This window comes from Columba livia, chromosome 3 (assembly GCF_036013475.1).
Source record: "Columba livia isolate bColLiv1 breed racing homer chromosome 3, bColLiv1.pat.W.v2, whole genome shotgun sequence".
Lineage (NCBI taxonomy): Eukaryota > Metazoa > Chordata > Aves > Columbiformes > Columbidae > Columba > Columba livia.
This window is the reverse complement of record NC_088604.1, coordinates 27,078,646-27,099,621: the sequence shown is the minus strand read 5'-3', so window position 1 is coordinate 27,099,621 and position 20,976 is coordinate 27,078,646. Positions and strand designations below refer to the sequence as shown.

The 20,976-nt window shown below is 40.8% G+C and overlaps 1 protein-coding gene across 3 annotated transcripts in view; it reads right to left on the bottom strand.

Moving 5' to 3' along the window:
• PRIM2 (DNA primase subunit 2) overlaps window positions 1-3,495 on the bottom strand; it is a 98,685-nt gene extending 95,190 nt beyond the window's left edge. For all 3 annotated transcript variants that reach the window (XM_065056176.1, XM_065056178.1, XM_065056179.1), the window contains exons 1-4: window positions 3,416-3,495; window positions 3,082-3,255; window positions 2,333-2,436; window positions 1,260-1,339 (exon numbers count right to left, since the gene is read on the bottom strand). In XM_065056176.1, coding sequence (XP_064912248.1) covers window positions 1,260-1,339; window positions 2,333-2,436; window positions 3,082-3,238 — 341 coding nt within the window. In that variant the 5' untranslated portion in view covers window positions 3,239-3,255; window positions 3,416-3,495. The remainder of the gene's footprint in view (window positions 1-1,259; window positions 1,340-2,332; window positions 2,437-3,081; window positions 3,256-3,415) is intronic.
• Window positions 3,496-20,976: the final 17,481 nt, after the last annotated feature.

Genomic DNA, 20,976 nt, shown 5'->3' with positions numbered 1-20,976 from the left:
TGGCTCATCCATCACATACATCAAACTGTCTTCAGCACAGCCCGGATGTCATTTGAAAGGGCAACATGATGGGATGTGAATACTTCAGAAGACTTCAGGGTGTTTAAAGTCACCCAAGGCCTGTTATGGTGAGGTTTCCTCCATCTGGAGGCCTCTGCTACTTCCCATTCTAATCGGATGGTCTGTAGCAGGCGCCTACTGTGATGTCGGCCACCTTGGACTACTCTCCACCACTTGCCACAGAACTCCCAACTGTGTCATCACCCATTCCAATGAAAAGCCCCACCCATTCCAGCTCCTTGTCTTGGCCTGGATAACAATCCCTCCTACTCACCCTTCCCATCTGCTTTTGCCTACAAATCCATCCATAGCAGCACTTCAGTCGTGTCAGCTATCACAGTATCATCATATGTATTCTACCACACTCAGCTAATTTAAACAAACTAGACCACAAGTTAAAGTTCAATTATTGAATTAACAATTCAAAACAGTACACACTTCACATTTGCCAGTTTTCATTCTAAAAATGGACTGCAATGGCAAGAAGTCAGGAGTTCACACTGATGAATAACAAAGCTGCTAACAGACATAAGGCACTGACAACCTCTATAATTTCATGTGAAAACTACAGCTGAAGCAAGAGAAATGCACTTGGCAGGACCAACTTTGTGCTTGAGATTTTACACACACACAAAAAAAATGCAGTGCAATCATCCATGGCAATGAATTCGAAAGCAAAGCAGAGTCAGTAGAGGAAACCTCAAGCTCAGATGGTACTTTTAGTTTTCCAGAAACCAGGCCCTCTCTTTAGGCAATAATATAAAGTTTATTTACATAGTGAGGTCTTTGGTCAGTAATGAACAATTTAAGCATATGAAGTAGCTAATTTAAATCAAATTATCAATCACTGCAAATGCCTGACAGACACTTAATACTGGTGTGCTTTAATCTCAAAAAAATATGTCAAAAGGAAGAGAGTCAAATCAATGTTCTGTGGGTAAAACCCAAATATTTATACAATTTTTTAAATTATTACAAAATCTAGATATTAATTTTGACTTTGAGTATCCCTTTTCATCACAGCTGAAATCAGGTTCCTAGCAAAAAAAAAAAAAAAAAAAAAAAAAATCTGAGCCTATCCCTCTATTTAGTGGCCAGGCAACTCTATAATATCTGTTATGTCTATAATAAAGAAGTGTAGTATCTGTATACATTTAAAATGAATAATAAGTGTACAGTATAATCCAAAAAGTACTTACGACTGACAGTAAGCAAGGCGTAGTATGAAATGAGAGATATGGTCTTTTCTTCTTGCCTCATAATCATCATCAGTCAAGGCCTACAGAACATTTTATTAGTATTTCAGAGAAATAATCTCTCCCAGATTAAAAATCCATAATTAATTTTTCATTGCTGTTCAACCATGTATTAATACTCATCTTTAAGACAATAAATGCAACATTATTAAAGAATCATAGAATCATTTATGTTGGAAAAGACCTTTAAGATCATCAAGGCCAGACGTTAACCTAGCATTGTCAAGTCCATCACTAAACCATGTCTCTAAGCACCTCATCTATACGTCTTTTAAAGACCTCCAGAGATGGTGACTCCACCACTTCCCTGGGCAGCCTGTTCCAATGCCTGACAACCCTTTCCATTAAGAAATTTTTCCTAATAGCCAATCTAAACCTCCCCTGGCATAACTTGAGGCCATTTCCTCCGGTCCTGTCACTTGCTACTTGGGAGAAGAGACCAACATGCTACAGCCTCCTTTCAGGTAGTTGTAGACAGCGATAAGGTCTCCCCCCAGCCTCCTTTTCTCCAAGCTAAACAGCCCCAGTTCCCTCAGCTGCTCCTCACAAGACTTGTGCTCCAGACCTCTCACCAGCTTCGTTGCCCTTCTCTGAACTCTCTCCAGCACATCAATGTCTGTCTGGCAGTGACGGGCCCAGAACTGAAGACATGATTCGAGGTGCAGCCACAGCAGTGCCAGGTACAGGGTGACGATCACTTGCCTGGTCTTGCTGGACACACTGTTTCTGATACAAGCCAGGACTCTGTTGGCCTTCTTGGCCACCTGGGCACACTGCTGGCTCATGCTCAGAGAGCTATTGACCAACAGAAGGGAGTTGTCCTACACAAACAAACCCATATTCTCAAAGAAAAAACTACTTCTCTGACAAAATGACTAAAAAACTACTTCTCTGACAAAATGACTAAACTTCAGTTTTAGGAATAATATTTCATCAGTTCTACTTTTATTCAGAATTCCTGAATGGTGTAAAGAAAATAAAGAGCAAAAGAGTTCCCTCTTTTTGTTGTCACTTACTTTGTAGGGAAACTTGAGTTTCCGGAGCTCAGACTCCAGCTTACTGTTGTACTGATCACCGTTTTTTACATAGCTCACACCAAGGTTTTCAACTGTTTTCAGCACTGGGGAAAAAAGAAAAAGTCCATGTTAGAGAAAAAATGTTGAAAAGAAATCTAACTGTATCATGTACTGGGAAATGCATAACCTGGGGTAAGGCCACAGGAATTGGTTTTAGTAATATGAGGAGCAAAGGGTCAAGAAATATGGAAGAGAAGGTGTGGCCCACAAATCCTGAACAGCTCCCCAACTCTGGGATCCACACAGTCAACAAGGAAAGGGAGGCAGCTAACTTGTGATGGATCAGTCTCTAAACAGCGGGTTTCACTCTAATGACGGGAACCTTTGATTCAGTGACTTTCAGGAGTTCAGGGGAACCTTTGCTCCCAGCCACAGTGGTCTGAACCACTGAGACATCAGATATGCCACAACACCTAGAAAGTGAAATATGCTCATAGAAACCACCTCTGTAAACCAAAACTATACAGTCCTGACTGCTGTGCCCCAAACGTGCGTTGTGAAATCAGTCACAGCTCCCTGAAATACCCAAAGCAACACGTTTTCCTTTAAAAAAGGTTCATTTCAGCATGAGCAGGCAGCCAGTTCACTTTACTAACAGGCAAAGAGGGCACCCGAGCCCGCCAATAACACACACACATCCGTGACAGCAACAACCAAAGCTTCGGGGGTTGTGGGAGGACGGGACTCACGCTTCAGGCGGTCGATGGCCAAACTCTCAAACTCCACCAGCGAGATGTTTTCCGTGGGGGGTTCCAGGTAGAACTGCAGGCTGTGAGGGTACAGCTGCCGCCGGTCCCCCGACAGCCACGGGTGCTTCCCTCTCGCTTGGGCGCTGGAGAACTGCATCTCCCCCGCCGGCCGGCCTGCGGGAGACACGGCCGCTCAGCCTCGAGGGAGGCGAAAAAGCCGCCGCCGGCCCTCGGGGCAGACAGGGCCCCCCCGGAGCTGCCTCCGGCCCCTCCCGGCGTGACCGACCCCCGGTTCCCACCGCAACTGCCCCCGCGACATCGCTGAAACCCCTACCTGCTCCCGGCCCCGCGCCCCAGCTTCCCGCGCACAGCCAGCCCCGCCCACTTCCGTCCCGCCGCGCTCTGTGCCCAGCCTCGCCCACCCGGGCCGCGCGGCAATTGGCTGACGAGAGAGAAGTGGGCGGATACGCAGGGAAAGGTGCCCACAGCCAAGATGGTGGCGCATGCTACTGGCGGGCGGTGTGCGGCGGCTCCGCAGCGCCCGGCCCGCCCCGCCCCTAATGGCCGTTCTTGCGCCCCCCTTCCGCCGTTAGTGTCAAGAGCTTGAGCATCCGGAGCGGTGTCCATCCTTATCTCTTCCTGTTTTCTATTAAACTGGCCTGAATCTGTGTAATTGATTTTATTGGGTTCTTTTGTTCCACAAAATTGTCTGTCCTCAGGATTGGCACAACTACCATTTTTCGTCAGTCATCCCCTGTTGTCTGCTGTTCACATTAGCAACAGTGTTACCATCTGAATCTTGCACAACTCCAGTACCCAAAACCAAGGGTCACAGTGTCACCGAGTGTCATGACGGTGCTAAGCTGGTTTGAGAGTGAAATGTTCAGCACAGTATTAAAACTCCAAGGAACCTCCTTTCAATTCCATGATCCCATAGATGCCATGTTGTTCTACAGTTGTATAATTTTGTCATTTTTCCAAGATAACTGCCATTTTTGCCACTGGGTTGACCATTTTGCTACAGCTGAGGTTACGTTATGTTTTGTGTCCTTGCCTCAAAATGCCACTTATTTGCTGATTTTCCCCAGCCAGAGCAGTTGGTTAATGATCTTGCAACAAATTCGGAGTGTAGAGAGATCAATCAGAATGGAAATTAAGTTTATGCCCATGAAGTGAGGAAAATCAGTAGTTTAGGCTGGCAGGTTCTTAAGAACCAGGACCAGGACACATATTGGTCTCACGTTCATGGGCAACACCTAAAATATTGCCAAGTAATCTGATTGCAGCTTTAACAAACACTGACACTGGTCATCAACCTAAACCTGCAGCCTGCCTCTGTACGAGCAGATTAAAGATGGTGCCAAGTTAAACTGACGGGGGATAACCCATTCCAATTACCTTTCCAAACAAGGTGTCAGCATCCAAATTGCCCATGGAGAATATCCCTATGCTCACGCTAATCCTCAAACTGTCAGGTGTGCTCTTTGGTCTGGGCCAAGCCTCTGCTAAGGGACTATTTGAACAGTTTAACAGGATGGAAAATCAAGTTTGTCTCTCCAGGGCTGCTCTGTAGTTTTGTAGAAAAGAAAGCGTACTGTCAATATCTTTTTCTATATTTATTTTTTATGTAATAAATTTAACCCAAAGCAACCTGATATCTTTATATATATACATAAAACAACTTTAACCCAAAGCAACTTCCTTTTAATAGCCAGGTCTCACACCTGCACAGTTTCTTCCCTTCTCTACCTGTCTGCTACATGAGTTGCTCAGGAGCAGGAGTGAATAAGACAAAATCCACCTAGTAGCCACAAGAAGACAGAGCTTTTGCCTTTGACAGACCAGTGCGTCAATATCCAGGAGATGTTAGTGAGACAGGCCATGCTCCATCCAGACAAGAGCTCGCACATTTGCTGTGAGTGCTGTACCCGGCCTGGACCAGAGGGGGAGAAGTGCGACAATGCTGAGCAGCACGTTGCAGAAACCAGCAATCTATTTTGTCTTGATTTCATTTCAACTAATGTTTTAGGGTTTGGCACAGAAGTGGTACCACACTTTCAGAAACCATAGTATGCAGTTTGCTGTTCGTCACCATTTCTTCTATTGAACCGTGTCAGCAGCTGTGTCTACGTCTGCTGTTTTCATTTTTCGTTTAATCCATTTTTTTCCCTAATGCTGTATGCTGATCCTCAAATTGTCTGAAATTAAGACAAGACCTACTCTGTTTCTTTTTTTAAAATTTAATTTTCACTAACATTATTGCAAAAAGTAACATGATCACTTCAGCAGATATTAAGAAGCAATATAACCATCTGTATTACTAGACTCAAATAAAACTTACAATGCCAAGCCTTATGAGGGGTTTGTCAGCCCTTTAACACAGAAATCCTTTTCTTGGGAAAAGAAAACAGACAAAGAAGTGAAAAAGATATAATTTTGGTGGGAAACTCCCAAACCCACAATTTAAACAATTTCATAACCCAAACATTCTTACTGACATATTTTTTGAAACCTATAGATAGTTTTGATAGTATTTCAGTTACTTTTTTCTGTGCATATTTTCATTACTTCCACAGTGATATTACCAGTGGGAACTGATTTTTGAAGTATTTTTTAAACAGAATCATTGATGTTGCAACAACCCACCTCACAAATGTTTTACAACAACATCCATATGGTCAGCTGTCGAACTGTGCCCATCATCCCATCCAAACACAGTCCAATCCAGCATAACCCAAACTGTTCTGCTACCTAATTAACAAAAACCATATTCCTTATCTGCATTAAAAATATAGCATTGCATAGTTTCTACTCCGACTTTTGTCATACCAGCTAGCAGAGTGCCTGATGCTAAGCTATTGGAGCCCGGTTCTTCCCTACTTGCATAACTAGAACTGCTAATAGGAGGGTAAACCTGGCGATACAGATATCTGGTCTCTCATTCAAGCTGCCCCATTCATCCATCATGTCTGGGATGCTTAGATCTCTGTGGATGGCAGGAATTGGCACAAAATGTCGCTTTCCTGCTTCCAGCTCCTTTTCAGCTCTCATTGTTAATTTACCCACAATCTTATTTACTGCAGGTATCACCAGCCTGACTAAATTCTCATGTAACTCAGCCTTCACGCATATTGTCTTCATAACTTGCTTTCTTGATGTTTTCACCTCTTAATATATTCTTCTTGAATATTTTTTTAACTTTTGTTTATTCAAAATGTTTATTTATTGTTTTCTCCATCATTTAACTCAATTCCTTTACAGACCTGGCTTTCCCAGAAATCTTGACTGGTTTACATTTTTCTTGTAGTGTTTCTGTGCCATTGCCAGCCTAACTTCTCTTTGTATGTCTGTTTTGTAGTTCTCCACTTGATGCTTTTTATTACTTCTTTAAATAGTTGCCATGCAGGTTATACCAAGATTTTTTCCCGACCGTGATGCACAGATACCTCTGTACTTACTATAAATAGCAGGGTAAATGTTCTGAGCTGACCTTCAAATTCCTGCAGGCTCTGAAGGGAGTAAAACATGACTCATGAAGTGAAGAGAGGTTCGGGGGGCTATTTTAGTCAGAATATGCTCTCTCTTTCTTGGTGTTCATTTATTTAAGTGGGGAGTTATGATGTTCATATCCCTTGTGACACTCTGTGTCTCCCTGGCTCCACTCATACAGGGCTTTTGGATCCTGGATTTGTTCCCCAAGTTCTCTGTCCAAAGCTCTAGTACACAGGGAGATGAAATCTAGGTAGATCTTCACATTCTTCTTAAATTTATTCTGACAGGTAGGTCTGTCATCCACTTTCTGCCTCCCACTGTATGCATCTTCTTCCATATGTTTAGGTTGCTGTAGTGAACATGCTTGCTGCATCCTTGTTCTGTTATATATCATATTTTCAATCCCTTAGCATAATTTTCCAGGCTACATATCAAGGAAGAATCTGCCCTGTCCCTGTGCTAGGCTTTTCTGCAAGGATGCCACTCTTGTCCTCAATCACAAGATGTTCCATGTGCTTTAAATATTTTTGCCTGCCATTCTGGGGCTTGGGGGGAGTTTTGACCTGGGTTGGTTGTTTGTTTTTCTTTCCTCTTCTTTAATCTTCCTCTGATAACTTTTGAACATTTGATTAATGTTAGTGAGAGGGGTTGAAACATTGACTCGCAACTGTGAGAAATTAGAGCCTGGGTAACAAAAAAAGATTCAAATTTCTACCATAGGAAAGAAAAGCAGAACTCAGGCTCTTTTGTGCATGGAGAAGCAGCCAGGCAGTCAACACAAACATCAAGCCGTGTGAATAGAACTCGAGCTCAGCCACTGCTCCGACGTCTCCGAACAAACAGACAGGGAAGATTTGAGTTATTGAGCATCAGGACTAAGAAAGTGGAATTAATTTGTAGACTTAATGTATTCTGCTGCACAAGGATCTCCTTCTTTTTCCTAGTTTATGTCTACCTACCATGAGCTTCTGAAACACATAGAGAAGTTTACAGTCTATCTATCTGTACAGATGCTGATGTTTTCATTTATTGGAAATGACTACCATTGAACTCATCTTAAAGAAAAAAAGCATTTGTTACATATCACATTTAAAATCTTCTGTATTTCAGATACTTTCTTGAGATTAATCTAATTTCTACCTGTATAGCAGTAAAGAATAGAATCCTTTCTTATCAAGTAATCTGTAGGTAATTGAAAACTTTTTTTAACCCTGAAAGTTTTGCTATCCAACATAAAAACTAGACTTAGATATGTATCTAGGGTTTTTTATCTTGTTCTTTTAATCATATAAAAAATAATTGTCAGGATTCAGGATCTCTTATTGTCTAAAAATTCCAAAAGATTATTCCATGTTCATTAAAATAAACCCACTGCAGTGTAAGGATTTTGTTCAGCCTTCTGGTGTTTATTTAGCGCTATTGAATAATAAAGGCTTAAGCAGGCAGATTTCCCATTTTAAGCCTATGACTTGATAATGAAAAAATGTCCTGTTTGGTACTGACTAAGTTTTCAAATACCCAGTCACTGTGTAAAACAGTCTGCAAATTTCCAATCTAAATGTAAGTTGACAGCTGCCTTCCAATTGCAAAGAAATCTCTGTGTTAGACTTGCCCAAAGCACTTCTGCTGTTACAAGTGAAAACCCCTAAAATAAACACCAAGGGGGGATACAGTCTGCCTATCTCTCCACTAAACCTGCACCTTCCTTTTAAGCTCTTCTTTTAAATGGAATAGTTGCCCCTGGAATACATGGAAAGAAGTAGGTATCCTGCTGGCATCTGAAAGGACATCCAGCCTGCCTAAACTTAGGTGTCTGGGTAGCTGAATTTTTTTTCCATTTGTTTTCCTCAAGTTTGGTTTGGCTTGATTTGGTTTTGAGAGGTTTGAGTGGGGCAAGGAGGTTGGTTGGTTAGTTGGTTGTTTTCAAGGTTTCAGTTTTGTGGTCTTTTTAAAAGATAAGTGATGCTCAGGAGTGAAAAGTTAAGCATTTTTTGCAAGTTACGGGAAAAGAGTCTCCCTTGTATGTAATACTAAGTCCTGTTCCCTGTCATGAAATTATACCAGCGTAAGAAGTTAGAGGTAACCACTATATTCCTTATGCAAGCAAAATTAACTGGAGATTGCCTGGGCAAGACATAAGAGATAAAGATGATTAACATACTAGCTAATTCTTGAGTCACTTTCCTACTGGAAACTGAATATATTCCTTTGTAATTAACTCTATCCCATCTGAAACCAGCACACTCAGTTCTTAGTATTTTGTCTTTATATTACTTTTGTCTGGTTCTAGCATTTTCTTTGTCTGAGGCTTTGTGGAAACTGCGCTAAAAAAGCAACACTGACGAGTTTATTAAAAAGTAACAGTGAAAAGTTCAAATAAAGACCCCTCTCCCCATGAAGTCTTGTCTAAAACTCCATTGGTTTCACTGGAAGCAGAATCTAGCCTCAGAATGTACATCCCCAAACACATCCTCCAGCACTGGGCACATCAGTTCCTACTGTAATGCTCCTTAAAATTCAGGGCTTGCCAATAAAACTGTTGATTTATTGTCAGACTACAGAGCCCAAATAACAATTGGCACCAATATCTTTGCAATCTTTCTTCAGATCATCTACATGAATATGTAAAAATCTGGTACACACGTTATTATTTAGAAAATGACATGCTACCTTTGCCTAACAAAAGCTGAGACTCATCCTAATAACTTTTAAATAATGGTTAAAATCACCTACGATATAGCCACACTAAGCGGGAGACATCACTGTGTTTACACTTTCAAGTAGGAAACCAAGTATATCAGTTACACAGCTATTTTACACATAATGCTTTCAAAACCACACAGTTATTAGATATATTGAAGACCTAGCATTTTTATAACAAATCTGGTAGCAGTTAAACTGAAAGGGTGGATCACGATGAATCTAAATTAATCCAGCTGGTATACCTTGCTGTCATATTATAAGTGGTATTGATGCATTGCAAATAAAAGCAGCGGCACTTTTCCTAGCATATAGTTTCCCAAATGCTTTTTCTCTTGATACATATTTAGCCCTTATGGGCCTGTTTCTTACATGGATATCTGCATGGTATACATGCTTTGATGCCTGTAGTTCTGCACAAGGAACTGTATGCAGATAAATATGAGTGCAAATGATGGCAGATACATAATTACATATTGAGTGCTGAGTACATGGGGAGGTATTGAGTGCTGAGTACATGGGGAGGTGTTGAGTGCCTCACCAATTTATGATGAATATGATGACCTCTGCAATAACTTCATACTCCATGCTAGTGGGAGAAAGTTCTTCCAAGGTCTTCTAATCCAGACGTTTAGCAAAAGCAGACTTTCAAAGTACAACAAAGATCGGTCAGGCAGGTACAACGGTTACAACAGGAGTCATCACGGCTAGAAATCACTATCAGTGTTTCTTTGCCCTTCTTGCTGTTCTCTGGCAGCCTGAATAGTCTCCCAATTCCTCCATCTCCCGATTTCATGGCACAGAGTGCACACGTTTGTCCACCTTCACCCTGTGAGGAAAGCTACTGAGCAATGGGCACCTACAGGCAGGTTCTACAGGACACGGAAATAAACCAAAATGAGCATATTTTAGCTGCAGCAAAATGGCCAATAGCGCGGCAAAAAATTTCTATTTCAGACCACAAGCCACATCTTGCTTTAGAATAACAGAAAATTCATCTGTTAGAACTACTGTAGTTTACAATCACCTACTATTTCAGAGATTTTTTCAAGAACTCTAAAGACTGGAAGTCTCAAGGCAACACAGGACATTTTTTTCTACAAAGTCCACAGCTGCGGGGTCACATAGCACAAAGAGTTCTCAGAGTGATATGGTTTGTGTGCTTTAGTTTGATCTCTTTGTTGTACTCCAACAAATTTGATGTTTTATTAATTTTTAAAAGTTTCTTTCTTTTCCTTGTCCCCTGTGCTGGCTCTCTGTTGAACACAAAGTCTTTCTCTTACTCTTGAGGACAAACTTCTATAGCCAAAGGAACACCTAAGATTAAGGTCAGTAGTTCTGTTCCTAGGGAATAAACCGTATTTCCAAAAGCATTTTTCTAAGAAGGTAAAAGACTTGGGGAAGGGGTTTTTCATGCTTTCACTTCAAGTGCAAGAATTTCTTTGCCTTCCTTTCTCTATCATAAATGCAAATTGTTAAAATAATAGAAATGCTTTTTAAAATAAAAACAATAACGTGCAGCAAGATAGCACTAAGCTTCCCATACAGTTCTCCCTTTGGTAAGAGTATGAGAGAAAGAACCAACTATGTGGAAGAAATTAATAATATTGCATGTATTCCTACAAGTTGTCCACACAGCAGAGAGATTAGGATAGTACAAGAAACTACATAGAACAAAACCCTCTATAGCATAGAAAGAGGTACCACATAACAATAATACATTTGTTAGTAGAAAAAAATAAATACACCAGAAGAGCAATAAAAGAAAAATTATATTTGGGTTTGATTTAAAAGTCCAATTAGTCAAACATTTAAGGGAATGAGAAGGACAGTGAGAAAATCAGATAGTTGGAAATGTGCTTTTCTGTGACAGTAAATCACATCTGGGGTTTAAAAGTCCACTGTATCATCATCTCTCAGGGACCTCTTGCACAAAGGTAAACAGGCGATTTCCTACAAAAAAAAACCAGTTTTATGGCAGTGACAGAGCTGCCAGTAGCCCTTTGGTGGCAAGAGGCAGCACAGCCTCCATGTTACATCTCCTCATCCAACGCCAACTGATCTCATTGCCCTGCAGGAGGGAGCAAGTGATACTCTCAGGGAACACAGCCAAGAGTGTTCATGTATTTACAGACCTAGGAACATCTCATCTTTGCTTTGTGTGCCCATGGCAGCCTGCAAATTCTACACAGGGCACTGAGAAAGCCAAAGCTGTGGGAGGGGCGTACACAGCAGGCAGTCTCAAAAAGGGAGGGACAGTCCCAGGCGTCCTCAGGAGTATGCTGGTTAGGTTGCCATCCCAACCTCCTTGCTCACCTCATCTGCCATCCCAGTTCACTTACGACATCTCAGTCCACTTGGGCGGTTTCTGGGCACGAGGACCTTGTGATGCTCATTTTCCTCACCCCCCCAGTATTCCCTTCCCAAACTCTGTCTCCTGCACAGGCAGCGCTCGTGGGAGTGCCTGCAGATTCCTCAGCTCCAAATATGTGGACCTCCCTCACTAATGGGTAGCAGTAATTCAGTAGTTGGGGTAACAATAGTAGTAACCCCATTCCCTACCAGGCTGGTGTCCTGGATAATGCCACCATAGTTCATTTATTTCCCTCACTCGCAGCCCCACAACCAGCCCCATTTCTTCCCACACTTCTTTTCACCAGCATCAGACTTACTAACCTGCTCATTCTGCATCTCCAGGCATTTCCCCATTCAGCAGTCACAGCTGAAGTGATCTAGACCCTGTTCTTCATTCTGGCTCCATTTCAGCCTTGCCATCCGAGGAGTCCAGGCTGTCCCAGGAGGAGGAGCAGAGCTCCCACCTCTCGCCCCTCTGTCCCTCCAAACATGAGCACCGGCCAAGTGAGCAACAGCGGCACAGCTGCGCCTTCCTGGTGCAGTGTCCTGAGAGTACTGAAATTCAAAGAAACACATCAGACAAAGGCTTTTCCTGAAAATTCAGTGTTGTGATGTATAGAAAGAAGAGGGGGGAGGTAATAACATCTTAGATAATTACAAATACATTTGCTCATACAGATCATTGGCTTTGAAGGCAAAATACTAGCATAACTTCCCATTTCATTTATCCTTCTACATAGTGTTTTGCTTCTTTTATTTTTATTGAGCATTGTTCTCAGAATCCAGTATAAAAATACCTGCATTCACTTATAAGGTTCCTCTCTCCCTCAGCAAGCTAAAGTTGGACTCATTAATTTTTTTTAAGGTTGCTATGACAGACTCTTCAAAGTTCAAGTGTAACAGCCTGAATATAGATGAGTTTTCAGTAACAGCCAAAGAAAATGTCAGAAACTCATTCTCCCTGACATTTCTGAACTTCGAAAAGACTGAAAAAAAATACCTGGCTGAGATTTTGCAAAACCAACCAAGTTTTTATAAAAAAATTGTTTTGCTCTTGGAACTTTCTACTAACCAGTTTGTCAGCCACATTTTTACTTTGAGATATTATTGATCCCATGTTGTGTGGGGCTAAGTAGTCAGTTGGCTAGAACCTTTGAATATCTGTAAAAACTCCTCAGAAACAAAATAGCTCTGGAAATTCAACAGTGCAATTTCTATATTGTTTTTGTGATTGACAGGTCATTTTCCATCAGTGACAACTGTCTATTTAAATTGTGGTCTGCTGATGATGGGTTGACTGTAAGGTGTTCTCTGGTGGCCTACAGAAAGCAACTAGTCACACAATTAGAAAAAAACAGAATATGCTCTATGATTTACTTTTTCTGGCTTGTTTTTAATAGATTTTAGGGCCAGAAGGAATATATCTAAACTGCCTACATACAACAGGCCATAGAATTTCGTTCAGTGTATGGATCTATACAACTAAAATTGGTCTAAGACATGGTTTAGGGAAAAGTGGATCTTAGGGTCTTTCAGTTAAACTCATATCCGAATTATCTGGAAGTAAAGGGGAGATCTGTTTTTTCCAAAACTTAGTCAAGCCCACACGCTGTAGTCACAAGAACATGGAACATATTACATATCTGAAATTTGCAGCAAGACATTGCAAATGGTCCTTCAGATCACTAATTATTTTTTCACATATGACAGCAAGACCGGGGCTGTAACATTTTACAAAGTCGGATTTACTTGTCTTATTTCTTTGAACTAAGGGTAGCTTTTCATAGAATCGTAGAATCATTTCAGTTGGAAGAGACCCTCAGAATCATTGAATCCAACCATAACCTAACTCTAGCACTAAACCATGTCTCTAAGAACCTTGTCTAAACACCTTTTAAACACCTTCAGGGATGGTGACTCCACCACTGCCCTCGGCAGCCTGTTCCAGTGCCTGACAACCCTTTTTCTCAAGAATATAAATTGCTTTCCTCTGCTGCTTGCAGCAGAAATACAGAAGACTTACAGAGAGTGGCATGGTAAACGCAGATGCAGAATATTTCCACTGTCATCTGTACAAAGAAGTTCTAAAATTGTATGTTTCCTAATTGCTGGTTTTTTTTTTCTGCTTCTATTACTGCTAGCTAGTTCCAAATTTCGTGCCTTATTTTCCTCCTTATGGGTGTGGACATAGATCTAATTTTTATGTCTACATTGACATGACCTCAGCCTGACAGTACATTATGGGAAGCTGGAAGATGTATTGGCAGAAGAGAGCCTGTTGGAAAAAAAGCTGGATAGTGGTAATTGGAGAATGAGTCAGTGTCTGGAGTCCAGCTGTGCTTGCTGCACAAGCCTGACTGGAGCTGAGTTACTCATATTTCTTCAACTATCTGAAACTGGCTTTTTTTAAAAAAAAAAGGAGTAGACTTTATGTATGCTGGATACATTTTTTGCTAAGAACATTTGTATAAAGGCAGCAAATTTTCTTTCTTTCTTGTCATTGTTAATATTGCAGTAGAGTGTAGGAGCCATACTCTTGGAGAAGAAATTCGTCATCCATGCACAAACCAGCATGTCTGAAAAATGTCATGGCATCAGCATCTCAAAATGCACAGAAAAGATTTGATATGCAATAAGTTCTGTGAGTAATATTGTAAAGACATCTACATTCTGACCCTGGGAGGAAAAGCATTGCTATTTCTTATTGCACGCACTTACAGTGGTAGAAGCTTAAGAAGCACAGCGCAGTTCATGGTTGCTATTATTTTAGCTAGTGATTTGAATTATGAGGCTTTACTTCACCAACATCTCAAAAATTGAAGTTGTAACCTTTGAACAATACATATTTTTAAGGAAAAAGGAACATTGTCAAATCAAATACTGAATTTGAAACAAATTTTACAAAACTAAGCTCTTACAAATCCATCATTTTTATCTCTTTTGCCATACTAATAAAAACAGTTACTTCTAAGTTCCACATAGATTGCAGCAAGACCTCAATGCATTACCGTGGATATATCTTACCTAATTTTGTTGTCAAGCGTGAAAGAAAAGAATAAATTAACTGTGAATAATTTACATTTTTACTTTTTTTCTATTTTAAGAATTCCTGAAAGGTTTAAAAATATAGTTAAGGAATTTTCTTTCATTTTCTTTTCTTTTTTCTTTAATATAAGATTAATGAACAAAAACATTTAAAACAAAACAAGTCATACAGACAAGCTATGACTATTTTGGACTACAGACACAGAGACTAGGGTGGTAACAGCAGTACTACATGAGCCACAGAATGTCAGGATGGAAATTTATGAAAAAATAGATCAGGCACCGGGGGTCTCATTTAAAACAGAAAAAGCCTTTGGCAGTCAGCTGGAGAAAGTTTTGAGGCAACAATCACATACCCAGGCTGAGGTTTTGCCGGTGATATGATATCTAAAACAGTTTCAGCTCATTAAAGGGTTGTCCAGTTTCTCCTCTCAGGTTTTGGCTTTTTCATTGCAATTATAATTGTAGATACGTAGACCAAAAGTTGAGGAAAGCAAACATGGACAAGATACTGTATCTTGTATATGTTACAGGCATTAATAAAACTATTTCTGGCATTTTAGGTCCACTTGAGAATTTAAATAAACTAAAAGCAGAAGGGAAAAGATAACAACCCATGTTATCCATTCCTTTCCATCCCCATTACTCCACCTAGATGTTACAAAACTATTATTTCCAGCTCTGTGTAGCTATTAAGCTACTATAGCTGTGCCTGCTGCAGTGTAGAGATCTCTGAGTAGTTTTGTTCCAGCTGGGAATGGAGTGACCCACAGAGGCTGTGGGAACAGGTCATTGAGTAAAGATCTCCCTGAAGTATCTGGAGCCTGGTGTAATTCCTGAACTCTCCGTGGCATTAGAAGTACAGCACTTACTCTGATTGGGAAAGCACAAACAACTTGGCTTTTTGTGGATCACTGTGCTTTCTTTCCCCTGGCATGCCTACAACCCTCTGCTCCATTTCACACACAACCACCTCACCCTCTTCCCCATTCTTGTTTCCTAGATTCTTCCTCCCTTCCTGCCAGAAGAAGATAACACACGTGTCGAGCGTAGCCCGGATACTGGTTAGCTAAGCAGAGGCTGTCAGAAGTGACAGATGATTTCTGCTGTCTTGACTCTGGTAAATACACGTATTTATCTAGGTCTCTTTCATCTACATAGTTGCCAGTTTTCAGGCAACATGTTGAATGTCTACCATCTTTGAGATGTTTATCTAGCTATATTATTTGATTTCTATTTATATGTCGAGGGTTAAGATTGCGGGGTGACAATAAAACCCTGGCAGATGTATTGTTAACTCCCTCTCCCCCCCACTTTCCCCTTTTTGCCCCTCCCTCTCCCCCCTTCCACTCAGGACAGGTGATCGGGAGGGAAAGAAGGACAGAGAGAAGAGAGTTGGAAAAATTAACAATGTTTTACTAATGCTACTAATAAGAATAGAGAAAATAATACAAAATATACAAAACCAATCTTGAAAGCCTCAGCAACTGCAGAGCCGGCACCCGAAGTCCTGGATTGGACTCTGCAGCCAACCGGAGCTGGATTCAGTCTGTCACTAGGCCTCAGTTCGCAGGGACAACTAGCAAGGTCCTCTCCTAATGTCGGCCATAAGCAGAAGGGAAAAAGCAAAGGCAAAAAGGGAAAAGGGAGCAAAAGGGACGAGATCCTCGTGATCTCCCACTTTTATATGAAGTATTCACGTGAATGGAATGTTATACACAGTTGGTCAGTTTCTTGGTCTCTTGTTTCTCGTTGTCCCTCTCGCGAGATGTCCATCCATGCTTATCAATAAGTTTGCATTCCATTGCTAGGTTTACCAAAACATGTGTCTGGTTCTCCAGGAAAATGCAGTTAATATGAAGGCTTTAGCTGACAGGCAAAATTCACTGAAAGAGAAACTTAACAAAACCAGAACATTATATTATTTGGAATCTACTTTTATTAGGAGGAAACATTCACCTCCATCACCAGCTCCCAACTCAGAGAATTTTTCTGCAGTTAAATTAGCAACAGACCACAGTGTCGTAGGTTGCAAAGGCAGTCAGCAGAGACCAGCTGTGTGGACAGTATTTGCAAATAGTGAGTTCCTGTCCTCACCACACAATGTTGCATGGAATGGGGACAATGCTGGAAGGTGATCTGGTGCGTGTCTGGTAGACTTATAGCACATTGTTTCTGATGAGGAAAAACAAGACCTTTGGTCACAATATTGCTTTCTCGGTTCTCTTTTATGTCTTACAGAAGGAACTATTTTATTATAACGTCCTTAAAAATGATGACTATCAGAATTCAGTTCTATAGAATATTCAATATCTCACATGGTATCTCACGCCATAGTTTCACAACCTGATAAATGCAGCAGTGATGCTAGCATAGGCATTTTCTCTTATGCCTGTATGACAGTGTGCCATATTGTGAAGCAGACTGGGGAACTGATTCAATTTCACAAAAAACAAAACAAAGCACCCTAGTGGTTTGTTTTTTTTTTAACAGCAGCTCAGTTCATAATACAGTTTACATTATGAGCAAACTGTTGTTCCAGTGCAACTGAGTGAGAGGCACAGCACAGGGAGGAGGACAGCAGTACCTTAAGTATTTCCTTCAAATATTAAGCTCCTACATACACTTACCTGTTTTCAAGGTATGTGGAGCTGTTATGAATAGAAAAATGCTTTGTGTTTCCTTGCTTCCTGTGGTGAATCCCTGTCGTGAAGCTGTAAGATGAAACATGGAGCAGAAACGTAAGCTTGAGGTGTCAGGCTCCTTCCACAGCTGAACCCTTGGATTTCCGGTTCACAGGAGCCTTAGCAACCTGCACGTCCATGCTTACTCATAGTCCTTGCCCCAAAACCCCACCTTCAAACAATCTTCAACTCTAGTTACCAGACTACACCTGTTTGTCCTAGCTTCCAAAGAGCTGATCCTCTTAATTTCCTTGGTATGCTTATCCACATCTATTTAGCAATCTCATCCAAGACATCCACATGTCCCAGCTACCTCAGAGTAGTGCAGAGCCTGCTGATCTGAAGGCAGCGCTCAAGGAAATAGAAAAGGCCACAGGATTTTTGGTTGTTAGCATCACCTGCATGATATATAAACCACATCTTCCTAGTCAGGCTCAGTAAAGTTGTGTGAGGCTTGTTCTAGCCTGGAGTTCCCCAGGGTTCACAGCAAGAGTCTACCCTTCTCTGTATGAAGGTGTTTCCTTCGTTACTGTTATCTCAATCTGAAGATAATAAATAATAAACTTGTGTTTGTAGGGAGGCAAAGAGGAAAGTGAAAAGTCACAAATAAAGAGGATCAAATGGTACTTCTGAAAACTTCTTCTTGAGAAACAAGGGAATTCCCTGGATGACACAACAGAGTGAACTCAAGCCAGTCAGTGGGCTTCTCATAGGCATCATTTTTGCATCATCATAGTTATGCTACGTTGAGGGTAGCATTTGCTTTAACTATTACAAATTTGAACATTTAATGGTTGAATAATTTTTCTAAGTGACAAAAACATGTCTTGACAGTTTTCTTTCCAAAAAATAGTTTGAGCTGTGTAATTTTTAGGAGAGAAATCAGTTCCATGTATTTTTCAAATACGCAAGAAATAAGCCCTAAAGGGAAAGTCGAGATAATAAATAGGAAAGATAAAAATTAGCTCCTACCAATGCTAAGGTGACTGATAACCGCTCACTAGGCAAAGAGCCTTGGTACTGAAAGAAATCTAAAGCTACTAAAGTAGAAAATATAAATCTAAAGTAAGAGGACCACAATGCACTAGCCTCATAACTGCGACATTGGATTAAAGTGCCAGTATTCCTTCATAGCAGCCATCAACAAGGACATCAATTACATAAAAATGTGAGATAAATATAGATAGATGTGAGATAGATAACCTTCTACAAATGAAGTAAAAAAAAAAAAAGACAAGCATCTGTACAAAGTGCAGGAGCTGCAAAAACAGGAGCAACCCTAGCATCTACTTAATGTGATCTGTTTCTGACAGAGATCGGTACTAGATGCTGCAAGTAAATTTCCACAGAATTCATGAGGTAAGCAGCCATGGAAGGATATATAAGGACAGTGTGTTCCTAACTTTTCTGTTTAGCTGCTGCATGCCCTGAAGAATGCCATCTCATACCCCTTCCAAATTCACTCTTTTCCATCACCTTAATAATGTATACCCTGTACCCTGTTGCAAGCTTCCCCCATCACCAGGGCTTTAGCAGCCTGGGTACCAAGGGTCCACGGGCCAGCTCTGACACCACAGCTGCACAACCTCTACTCAGACTGCTGAAAATGAGCTGTGAGTCTGTACAGAGGCAGGAAAAAGAAAAATGAAAGGTGGAGCTAGAACTGGCAAGAGAGAGTTGTTGGAAGCTCAAGGACTAAAGGGGGAGAACACCAGCATGGAAAGGTATATAGTCCTAAATCAAAAAAAGAAAGGGTGTTTTGTCAGCCCGGGGACTAGTCAGAAGCTACTGGGTAGAGTCACCGGTGTCATGAGTGTCAGTGGAGCTGGTGGCAGGTGGCAGCTTAGGAGCCCTGTGGGGAGCTATGGGACCACCCTGCCCTCCTCCCCATGGATGACACCTAGCTGGGCAGCACAGACCATGGGTGTCATATCCAGAACACTGAGTGTATTAATCCTTAACCTAAGAGGTCATTAAATCCAAGCTATTTTTTGTGTAAGTCAATAAGCACTTGCTTAGTACTTGTAAGTTGTGGATAACCTACTTGTAGAAGATCACAGGGCATGGCTACATGTGCCCAAACAAACCAACTCAAAATAGGGACCATAACTGAAAGAAGTTGCACATTTATGAGACCGTGCTGCCTGATTGAAGCAAATCTTTTTCAATGTGATGTTTTATATTATTTTTTAATCTCTGCAAAACCAGACAATTCTTACCACTCAATTTGCTCATACTGCAGTGATTCAACCCTTGGCGTTTTTAGCACATTCACCACAGGTCATTAGTTGTGACTTGTGTGTACAGTTTACTGACATGACAGCCCACAACTGTACCTATTTTGGTTTTACAAGCATTTTTTTTCTGTTACGCTGGACAAAAGAGTCAGCAGGCTAATATTTCATGAGGTCATCTTTTGCAGTAGTATTTTTTTTTCAATAGTAATGAGAATTTCTGAAACAAAGAAAAATCGTTGCTAATTAATTTCCCTCATCTAAAGGTTAAGTGTCTAATTTAAGCTGATTGATTTGGCTGTCTCAGTGGTTCCTGGAGGGAGAGAAGTCTCAGAGAGCAAAATATCTCCAGTGTGTTTTTGATAATTATTTTATCCCAAGATGCATCATCCTCCACGAGTCTTCCCTCTTTCTGCTGAGTACAGAGTTAGTCAAGATGATAAGTTTGAACTGGATGCCCCCCTTGCTTTTCTGCAGTGTACATTTCAAGTCCTCTGAAGATGGACTGCAAAAAACATTACATAGACACAGTTTGAAATCACAGTTAGTTGATACATATTATTTTAAAGACAGAGAAAGTAAACTTGAGATTTTCTACTCCAAACCAAACAAAACCCCAAGTCTCTGCATTGGTATGATGAAAATCGGATAAAGTTGAGTTGGATGAAGCTTCACAGAATTTGATGAGCACAGTGGGTCTCTTGCATAGCTATTCAGCTCAACGTAGTTCAGCTTCTTTCTTTTTTTTTCCCCTTTTTTTTTTTAAATTTTGGAATTTCAGTGGGAACCATCAGCAAAACCCAAAACAAAAGTCCACAATTGAGGCCACAAGTATGTTTTTTGCGGCCAGTCATAATATTTTAAGAAGGATACACAAAAACTGGAGTGTCCAGCAATGAGTATAATCAAAGATCTAAAAATCACAAAGATAAAGTGTGGTTGTTCAGCTTAGTAAAGAGAAGACTGGTATAGAAGAGTGGGAACCTGACGATTTTCAAAAACCACCAGAGAGGAAAAGCAATTATCACAGCAAGGAAGATTTCAGGGTAGACATGAGAAAAACCTTCTTATAGTAAAGGAGCACCTGGGGCTATTTGCCAAGTTTTCATTACTGGAGCGTGTTAAATGTAAACAAGACAAATGTCTATCAGGAATTACTGAGGCAAAGGTGCTCTGCCCTAAGGAAACAGAACAAATATACGTTTTCTACATAATCTTTCACTATCTAAATGATTTCTTATTTATAAGAAATTTATTTCTTATTTGTCTGATTCTTATAAATTTCCTATAAATAAGAAATGGACCGATAGGAACCTCACAAAATTCAAAAAAAGGAAGTGCAAACTCCTGCACCCATGGAGGAACACCCCCAGGCACCAGCACAT